At 40.2% G+C, this 10,648-nt stretch overlaps 1 protein-coding gene across 2 annotated transcripts in view; it reads right to left on the reverse strand.

Moving 5' to 3' along the window:
* CPQ (carboxypeptidase Q) overlaps positions 1-10,648 on the reverse strand; it is a 461,800-nt gene that overhangs the window by 166,349 nt on the left and 284,803 nt on the right. For both annotated transcript variants that reach the window (XM_055091154.1, XM_024115916.2), the window contains exon 5: positions 4,056-4,167. In XM_055091154.1, coding sequence (XP_054947129.1) covers positions 4,056-4,167 — 112 coding nt within the window. The remainder of the gene's footprint in view (positions 1-4,055; positions 4,168-10,648) is intronic.

Consider the following 10,648-nt stretch of genomic DNA (forward strand, 5'->3'; position numbering starts at 1 on the left):
CTCATGCAGCTCAATAACAAAAAAACAAACAACCCAATCCAAAAATGGGCAGAAGACCTAAATAGACATTTCTGCAAAGAAGATATACAGATTGCCAACAAACACATGAAAGAATGCTCAACATCATTAATCATTAGAGAAATGCAAATCAAAAGTACAATGAGGGCTTCCCTGGTGGTGCAGTTGTTGAGAGTCTGCCTGCCGATGCAGGGGACATGGGTTTGTGCTCCGGTCCAGGAGGATCCCACATGCTGCGGAGCGGCTGGGCCCGTGGGCCACGGGTGCTGAGCCTGTGCGTAGGCTCCACAGCGGGACAGGCCACAGCGGTGAGAGGTCCATGTACCGCAAAACAAAACAAAACAAAACTACCATGAGATATCATCTCACACCGGTCAGAATGACCATCATCAAAAACTCTAGAAACAATAAATGCTGGAGAGGGTGTGGAGAAAAGGGAACACTCTTGTACTGCTGGTGGGAATGTAAATTGATACAGCCACTATGGAGAACAGCATGGAGGTTCCTTAAAAAACTATAAATAGAACTACCATACGACCCAGCAATCCCACTGCTGGGCATATACCCTGAGAAAACCATAATTCAAAAAGAGTCATGTACAAAAATGTTCATTGAAGCTCTATTTACAAAAGCCAGGAGATGGAAGCAACCTAAGTCTCCATCAACAGATGAATGGATGAAGAAGATGTGGCACATATACACAATGGAATATTACTCAGCCAAAAAAGAAATGAAATTGAGTTATTTGTAGTGAGGTGGATGGACCTAGAGTCTGTCATACAGAGTGAAGTCAGAAAGAGAAAAACAAATATCATATGCTAACACATATATATGGAATCTAAGAGAAAAAAAAATCGGTCATGAAGAACCTAGGGGTTAGATGGGAATAAAGACACAGACCTACTAGAGAATGGACTTGAGGATATGGGGAGGGGGAAGGGTAAGCTGTGACAAAGTGAGAGAGTGGCATGGACATATATACACTACCACACGTAAAATAGATAGCTAGTGGGAAGCAGCCGCATAGCACAAGGAGATCAGCTCGGTAGTTTGTGACCACCTAAAGGGGTGGGAGAGGGAGGGTGGGAAGGAGGGAGACGCAAGAGGGAAGAGATATGGGAACATATGTATATGTATAACTGATTCACTTTGTTATAAAGCAGAAACGAACACACCATTGTAAAGCAATTATACTCCAATAAAGATGTATAAAAAAAAAAAAGAAAAAAGAACACTTTAAAAATGGGAAAAAAAAGAAAAACATATTAAGTTAGGAGGCAAAGCAGGTGTGGGGTTTAAAAAAATATGGTACTGTCAGATCATGCTTATTAAATAATAAAAGTTAAAATTTATTGTGTATCTGGGTTGGGTTAGGCACTGTTTTAAGCACATTATGTGAATAGATTATTTAATTTTCAGAGCTACCTTATGAGATAGACCCAGGCAGTCTGGCTCCAGAGTGTTTTTTTTAACAGTATGCCATGCTGCCTCTTAACACCTAATCAAAAGAAATATTAGTCTTTATTTTAGAGTTGAATTCATATGTTTACATAGGTTTTCAGAAATCTATAGGAGAGTTAAGTCCTGAATTGAAGGAGACTGATTACTAGCTATCAAAGGCAACTGAAGTCAGTATACTTTCAGAGCTGGAGAAAGATACTCAATTCACCTTTGCATGGTGTTTGACATTTATTCATGCAATTGAATTCAACTCAATTAACAGTGATTTAGGGTCCCATGCTGAGTACTAAAGAAGTACGATTCAAAGCGTAGAGGAGACACAATTTTTATGCCAATCTAGAGCAGATAAAAATACTCTGGAAGCTAACAGTTGAACAGAGGGGAAGAAAACGAAGTCCAGAGAGTTCAAATGACCTGCCGGAGGCCAAAAAGGTAGTTTGTGGCACAGAGGGACCTAAAAATCTAATTGAGGCGGGTCCAGTTCTCTTTTTACACTACCACTCTGCCTCCTGTCAAGCTGGTTGGAACACCTGGGAATAAAATTAACTTCTAAAATGAATATCTGTGCCCTGTAAAGAGGAAACTGTTGGATATTTGACTGCCTCATCTCTAGAACCCAATTCATTCTGGAATGAAGTTAAGGACAGAGAGAACAGATAGCCAAGGGAATATTTGTTTAAGGGAAGAGGAGGAGAGCATTCACGTATGGAGTCTCCCAGATCTCCTCTGAAGGGATGAGTGCTTTTCGGTTTTATTTACTGGGCAATTTATCTCTCTCAAATCTTACCCAATTCTAAAAGCAGACTTGATATTATGTCTTTATTGATAACTATGTGTGTAGGTGCATATGTATGTCTTCAACTATATTCTAAGGGTCTTAAGAATAGAGGACATGCTTTAAACCTCTCTGTATGCCCAACTTTTACAAAATGCTTTCACATAGTAGGCGCTCAGTATGGTAATGATATTAAAAGTATAAGTATATACAATGTAAGGTTTCCAGTTAGTTTGTTTCATTTTTAAAAAAACCACCCTGTAGTCAGGTCTCCTAGAAAATTTTTAATAGCTTCTTTTCGTGGGTCAATTTTACATGCCACCCTTTCCACCCACAACCTGCCAGGGACATTTGGCAATGTCTGGAGACATTTTTGGTTGTCACAGCTTAGGGGCTAGGGGAGAAAGGTGTTACTGGCATCTAGTAGGTAGAGGCCAGGGATGCAGCTAAACATTCTACAATGTATGGGACCCACCTCACAACAAAGAATTACCTGGCCCCAAGTGTCAATAATGCCAAGGTTGAGAGACACCGGCCTCTTTAGAAGTTAAAAACATGCACAATCACCTTCCCATTTCCCCATTTTTAAAACACAAGTAAGACATAAAGCAAAATGATACACTAAATATTTGCCTCGACCAAGACAATGTCAGTAGTCTAGTTAAGATGAACAATTATTTAATGGGCTGATTTAGGATTAGAAGGGTTCATTAAAAGCCAGAGGAAAAGCATGAATTTAAACACATGTGTACTTAAGTAAGCAATGGAACACCTTCACCAAAAGGAATGTTCTGATCTTTACTACATCTGAAACCAAGGTTACTCCACAGTTACAATATAAAACGTTCTGCTGATGAGGCATTTTCAAAACCACCACTGGTCTGATTCAGACACGGAAGTCTCATTTCAGACTGTTTCATTATTTCTAACCTCGCTCAAAATCCACCTTTTGACCAGCACACAAAGAGGAAACGTATGTTTTTTGTTTGTAAATAGGGTCATCAAAATAAACTGTTTTCACAATTAGTCTTTCCTTTTGATTCCTGTCCCATGTCTAGGTTAACCTAGAAGGTCCAATTTTTCATCCTAGATTCCTTATTGCGGCCAAAAGAATCATTCCTTCAGGCCTACTTTGGCTCCTTGACTTCTATCATGGAAAGACGACTGCAGTAAAGCTATCCTAACAGCTTGATGATGTCTTTAAAGACAAACAAGGAAAAGGAAGTCGGGGAGCTGCTGATTTTTCTTTCCACTTGGTTATGGTTTCCTTACATAATCTCTAGCTGATGTGGTTGCATTTGCTACAGTATTTTGTGTTTTGTTTTTTGTTTTTTTTTTGTGGTATGCGGGCCTCTCAATGTCGTGGCCTCTCCCGTTGCGGAGCACAGGCTCTGGACGCACAGGCTCAGCGGCCATGGCTCATGGGACCAGCTGCTCCGCGGCATGTGGGATCCTCCCGGACTGGGGCACGAACCCGTGTCCCCTGCATTGGCAGACGGATTCTCAAGCACTGCGCCACCAGGGAAGCTCCCATGCTACAGTTTTATTTGCTTGTTCATTTTCCCCAGTGGCCGATCATATTTGATACTTTGGCTGTCTTGGGGACACTTGAATAAAAATTTCTTTCTTTAAGGGGACAAATTAGTTTTTTTCTGGGAATCAACTGACAAAAAACATATAGACCTCAGGAGGATCTTTAAACATTGCATAATGACTAATCTGTTGAGCATTTTGTGTATTGAGTTAAACATGTTACCACTGACACTCTCACACATTGGTTAACGACTTACTAAATATTTACCAAGATCTTTAATAAGCGAGAGTGCTTCCCATGATATAAAGGCACCTCCACCATCATCCATCGCACCCTGCCCGACATCCCAGCTGTCCAGATGTCCACTGACCAGTACAACCTAGAATAATAAAAAGAGAAAAAAAAAACTAAGTAGAAATGACATCAAAGAAGAAGCAGTCATAGGCATTCCAAATACAGAAATGAAACTTTTATATTTTCTATTTTTACTTCTTAAAAGATGTGTGTCATTACTAGTGGAAAACTTGGTATAGAGGTGTAAGGTCATCTTAATAGTAATAAAACTTCTCACCTTGTACTTCTCTTTATTAGTACAATTTTGAATACTAAAGAAAAATGGTTTATTACTGAGAGATGTTTGACAACTTTATTATATGGCTTAAAACCTAAATGACATAAAAATGGAGCTCAAAACTTCAACCATATTCTCAACTGTCCCAAATTCTAGCAGACAAATAATAAACATGTGTTGAATTGAATTCAAATGAAAAAGTGAGAATAATTTATTTGTTTTTAATTATTGTGCTTTGTGCATTATAAATCACTCTGGTGTTGAATAAATAAGTATGCTGGAGTTACAAACTAGAGTCTAATTAAACAGAAGAACCTTTAAGAAATATCTCAATTTATATGTTAAATAAATCTGTTGATTATATTATAAATTTTACATCACCATAGGTTTAAATTTTTTTCAAGAATCATTAGTAATTCTCTCCAGGAAAATATAAAAAATATTTCAGTGAAACTAAATTTTATGGACATATTTTATTTTATTTATTTATTTTTTGTTTTGTTTTGTTTTAATTGTTATTTTTTTAAACATCTTTATTGGAGTATAATTGCTTTACATTGTGTTAGTTGCTGCTGTATAACAAAGTGAATCAGCTATACGTATGTTTATATCCCCATATCCCCTCCCTCTTGTGTCTCCCTCCCACCCTCCCTATCCCACCTGTCTAGGGGGTCACAAAGCACCGAGCTGGTCTCCATGTGCTATGCAGCTGCTTCTCACTAGCCATCTATTTGACATTTGGTAGTGTATATATGTCAGTGCCACTCTCTCACTTTGTCTCAGCTTACCCTTTCCCCCTCCCCATGTATGGACATATCTTAAACAAGTTAAAAACCAAGTAAAATGATCCTGAGTTAATAGGATATCCACATGGCAAGTCTGTATCTTGACCTCTAGATCATGTAGTATATGAATATCTAGTCAGATGAATTACAAATTTAAATAAAGATGTTAGAGGAGAGCATAGAACAGCTTTGTCAACTTAGAGTAGGCAAAGATTTCTTAAACTGGACACAAAAGTGCAAACCATAAAAGAAAAAATAATAAATTGGACTTTAAAAATATTAGGAATATTTGTTCATCAAAAGACTCCATTACAGGAATGAAAAGGCAACCCACAGAGGAGAAAATATTTACCATACATATTTTCAACAGAGGTCCCATATCCAGATTATATAAAGAACTCCTATGAAACAGTAACAAAAAGAGAGTCAAATGATAGAAAAATGGGCAAAAAACTTGAACAGACCATTCACAAAAAAGGATATATCAATACAAATTACTAATAATCATATTAAAAGTTGCTCAGGTTCATTATCATGAAGGAAATATAAATTAAACCACATTCAGTACATATCCACTGGAATAGCTAAAATGAAAAAGACAGAAAGTATTGGTGAGGAGGTGGAGCAACTGGAACTCTCATACATCAAGTGTGAGTATAAATACTTACAACCACTCTGGAAAACTGGCTTACCTACTAAATCTGAACATACACACACCCTAGGACCCAGCAGTTCCACTCCCAGCTACATTCCAACAGGAATGGATGCATATGAATGCTTTCACCAGAAGGGATGTACTAGAACGTTCACAGAGTATTCATAATAACTCCCATCTCCCCCGCAAAGAAAACTACTCAAACGCCTGTCAACAGCAGAATGAATAGTGTGTTGTATTGATCAACGGAACGCTGTGCGGCAGTGTGAATGAACAAATACAATACACAGTAAATACACGAATCTCATTAACATAATGAAGAATGAAAGAAATAATACATCGTGTATAATTCCATTTATGTAAGATAGAAAAACAAGCAAAACAGGAGAGTGGTCACGCATGGTAAAGAGGGGTAGTGACAGGACGAGGACACGAGTCGAGCTGCTGGGTGCTGGTCATGTTCTGTTTCCTGGCCAGGTGCTGGTCACGTTCTTTTTTCTGGGTACTGGTTACAACAGGTGCAGTCAGTTGGTAAAAGTGCATCTTGTTATATGCTTAGGATTTGTGCATGTTCTCTGAGAATATTACACTTCAATAAAAAAGTTTAAAAAAACCAAGTTCAACAGATTGATTCTACATACAGCATACAGTAAATAAATAAACCGAAGTTGAACAAATCTGCTTGATGATTAACATGAAAATGCCCCAGGACTTCGGGAAAGCAGGATTTGGGGTTTAAAATATCAGAGTGACCCCTTGCACTGCCTCGTTCCCTGAGCAGCTGTAGGATCTCCCACTGACTCTGTATATACAGGCAGACCCAGCTCACTATGACTTCACTGTAGTCATAAACAAGTACAATGCCCCAGACTAACAAATGGCCATGTAATGAAGCCAAATGGATTGTTTCTAAGGAAAAAAAAAAAAAAAAAGAAAAGAAAAAAACGTGTTGCAATAGCAGGAAATTCTGATTCAAAAAGTGGTGTAATCCCATGTGGGATGAACAAGCCAATTAGTCAACCTTCTCACCACCCTCAGAACCATCTTCCCAATGAAGTTAAAGTTCCAATGGATAAAAAGTGTCAAAATCTGTTTTAATCAACTTTTTCTCAGATAACACATGAGTAATTAAATCAAGGCAGCTATTGTTTTAACCTTCAGACTTCCTTCAGAATAAGTGAGGTTGTTTGACAATTATATTTCTTTATGTTTTCTGAAATATCTCTGTTCTCTAATCCAGAATTATTACTTAAACTAACAGTTAAACGATGGAAATGGTTTGATGATAGGAAACTAAATGATATCCCATAGGATGAGGTCTTTGGCACAGTGATATGGAAGAGAGTTTGTTTTACTTTTTTTTTTTTTTTTTTTTTTACAAAAACAGAATGTATTGGGGGTTACCATGGGATAGTAGTAATTTTAATATAAACTGATTTAAAGACTAGGTGATGACAAAAAGCTACTTCTAATTCAGTAGCATATTTAATGAACTTGAATTTTCCTAATCATAAAAGCTTCAACCTACACCTCGAAAATAGTAGTGCAGGAGGTCTCATTCAACAGGGTGTCTGGCTAGCATGCTTTAATGCAGCCTCACAAAGGATAACCCAGAAAAACATAACAAAGGGTCAGGCAGAAATAAACATTACTTGTAACATATTTGGATCTGATTTAAGCAAACAAAACAAAAACAGACAACTCAGAGACACAGTAAACTCCAGATTTATGAAAAGGGATCACGTTATAAAAGATAAGGGAATGCACCGGTTCTGCTGCCAGATGTGCAGCCCCTAGAGCAATAACATGGCCTAGAACCAACAGAGAAGTGGGGTGCCCCCCATCTACCCTCCTTATGCGCTGCTCCCCGAGGCAGGCAGAGCACTGACCAATCCCCTGCCCTCCAGCTTCCATCTCACCACCATCTCTTCCAAATGCAGTAAAGAGTAAAAGTTATTCAAACAACAGCAAGAGCCAAGAGCAGCCACAACAAAACAAATAGGAAGGCAGAAAGGGAACCCTGATGCTCTGAAATACAGAGTTTGCTATTGGTGAGGCACACATTAGCCCTGACCACCAAAGGCTCAGGTCTTGGGGGTGGGGGGAACTTCTGCAGTAGGGCAGAGATGCACTGGATGACAGCCTGCAAGGATGAAGAATCAGACTGGCAGCGGCACAGAAACACCTGCAGGCCAGCTGTGGGTCTGAGAGCAAAGATACACTAAATCAAAGGTAGACAGAGAGCAGCCCAAGGACAAGCCCCTGCTTCGTTGTTATTGGGGCATATGGAGATACTGAAGGCAAACAGATCTGCTTGATTACAAGGTAAATAAGAACACAATCGAAATGGGACATATGAAAAATATGGCAGAACAAGGGAAAGAGAACAGCATCAGAAGAAGTACATTCTTATGAAAACAAGCTAATGCAAGATCCTGGAGAAAATGTCATGGTCTTGGGCATTTATGCATGCATTTATTCAACAGCTTCTACTGAGTTTCTCTTATGTGCCAGAGATACAGAAATGGACAAAACAAGCAAATATTCTGCCTTAATGGAATTTATATTCTGGTGAGGGAGACAGGCAATAAATAAATATAATGTAATGATAGTTTTAAGTATTATGAAGAAAAACAAGGTAGAGGAAGGGAATAGAGGGGGTAGTGGCACGGAGAGGAAAAATCAGTCAGCTTCCTCCTAAGGTATAGATAGTCACAGGAGAATTCTGCCCCTACCCTAACAATAAGAGAAATCTGGATAATCTAGAAAATCATACCTCTTTTAGGCCCATCAGAGATCTGAGATTGTAATTCAACCAGAGGAACTGAATTGCAGAGGATAACGCGCTCATCAAAGGAGAGGTGGGACACATGAACTGTCTGCCTTTAGCAGCGACAGGAGGGAGAGGCCACAGTCATAAAAGCAAGAATGAAGACAGCTGAAATGTTAACAAATTCTTAAAGGGTTGAGTGCGTGTTAACACGAGAGTTTAGAATCCCTGGGAACCTCCCACATAAGGGCTCTAGGTACCTATTTTCCAGATCTTTTCCACAAGCTTCCATCAGGGGCTCACAGGAAATAAAGAGCAGGGCAGAAGCCCTAAGAGAGCCCACCTCGTGGTGCAGGGTTACATATGACCGGGTGCTGTCGGGAGCAGGCAGCAAATACACCTACTTCTGGGACCTTTCTCTCATACAAAGCCGAGGCCATCTCCCCCTGGGGGAGAGGCAGAAAACTGTCCTGCAGGGCAGTACTAGGCAAAGGCTGGTGGCTACAGGAAAAAGGGTAGAAACTGCACTCCCACCCTGCACTGACACCTGTCTCCAGGCGAGGGCAGGAAACTTGCCCACGCCCAGAATTCTGCACTGATGTAAAGAGCTCTGCTGCCCCTGGGTAAGGGACGCGGTACACATCCCCATGACTCATGGCAGAGTTGGGCTTTCACAGGGGGAGGAGCAGGAATGCTGAGAAAGCCCCACTCTTCCCGAAGGAACACACAGCGCCTCAGCCTGGTGCAACGTCACGCCAGCCTTTGCCGTCACAGGTTCGCCCTGCATTCCGTACCCATCCTTTCCCCTGGCCTGAGTGAGCCAGAGCCCCCTAATCAGCTGCTCCTTTAACCCCGTCCTGTCTGAGCGAAGAACAGACGCCCTCAGGCGACCTACATGCAGAAGCGGGGACAAATCCAAAGCTCAACCCCAGGAGCTGTGCAGACAAAGAAGAGAAAGGAAAATCTCTCCCAGCAGCCTCGGGAGCAGCGGATTAAATCTCCACAATCAACTTGATGTACCCTGCATCTGTGGAATACCTGATTAGACAACGAATCATCCCAAAATTGAGGCGGTTGACTTTGGGAGCAACAATATATATACATTTTTTTCCTTTATCTCTTTTTGTGAGTGTGTATGTGTATGCTTCTTTGTGTGATTTTGTCTGTACAGCTTTGCTTTTACCAATTGTCCTAGGGTTCTGTCTGTCCGTTTTTTGTTTTGTTTTTTTTTTTAGTATAGTTTCTACCTCTTGTTATCAATGGTGGATTTATTTTTTGGTTTGGTTGCTCTCTCTTTCTATTTTTCTTTTTTTTATTATGTTTTAATTATGTTATTTTTAAAAATTATTTTTTATTTTAAAAACTTTCCTTTTCTTTCTTTCTTTTCTCTTTCTTTCCTTCTTTATTTCTCTTTCTTCCTTCCTTCCTTCCTTCCTTTCTTTCTTTCTTTTTCTTCCTTTCTTTCTTTTTCTTTTTCTCTCCCTTTTCTTCTGAGCCGTGTGGCTGACAGAGTCTTGATGCTCCGGTGGGGTATCAGGCCAGTGCCTCTGAGATGTGAGAGCCGAGTTCAGAATATTGGTCCATCAGAGACCTCCCAGTTACACATAATATCAAACAGCAAAAGCTCTCCCAGAGATCTCCATCTCAACGCTAAGACCCAGCTACACTCAACAACCAGCAAGCTACAGTGCTGGACACCCTATGCCAAACAATTAGCAAGACAGGAACACAACCCCACTCATTAGCAAAGAGGCTGCCAAAATCATAATAAGGTCACACACACCCCAAAACACACCACTGGACACGGTCCTGCCCACAAGAAAGACAAGATCCAGCCTCATCCTCCAGACCACAGGCACCAGTCCCCTCCACCAGAGAGCCTACACAACCCACTAAACCAACCTCACCAACTGGGGGTAGACACCAAAAACAACGGGAACTATGAACCTGCAACCTGCAAATGGAGACCCCAAACACAGTAAGTTAAGCAAAATGAGAAGACAGAAAAACATGCAGCAGATGAAGGAGCAAGGTAAAAACCCACTAGACCAAACAAATGAAGAGGAAATAGGCAGTCTA

The sequence above is a fragment of the Physeter macrocephalus genome, chromosome 15 (genome assembly GCF_002837175.3).
Source record: "Physeter macrocephalus isolate SW-GA chromosome 15, ASM283717v5, whole genome shotgun sequence".
NCBI classification, from domain to species: Eukaryota; Metazoa; Chordata; class Mammalia; order Artiodactyla; family Physeteridae; genus Physeter; species Physeter macrocephalus.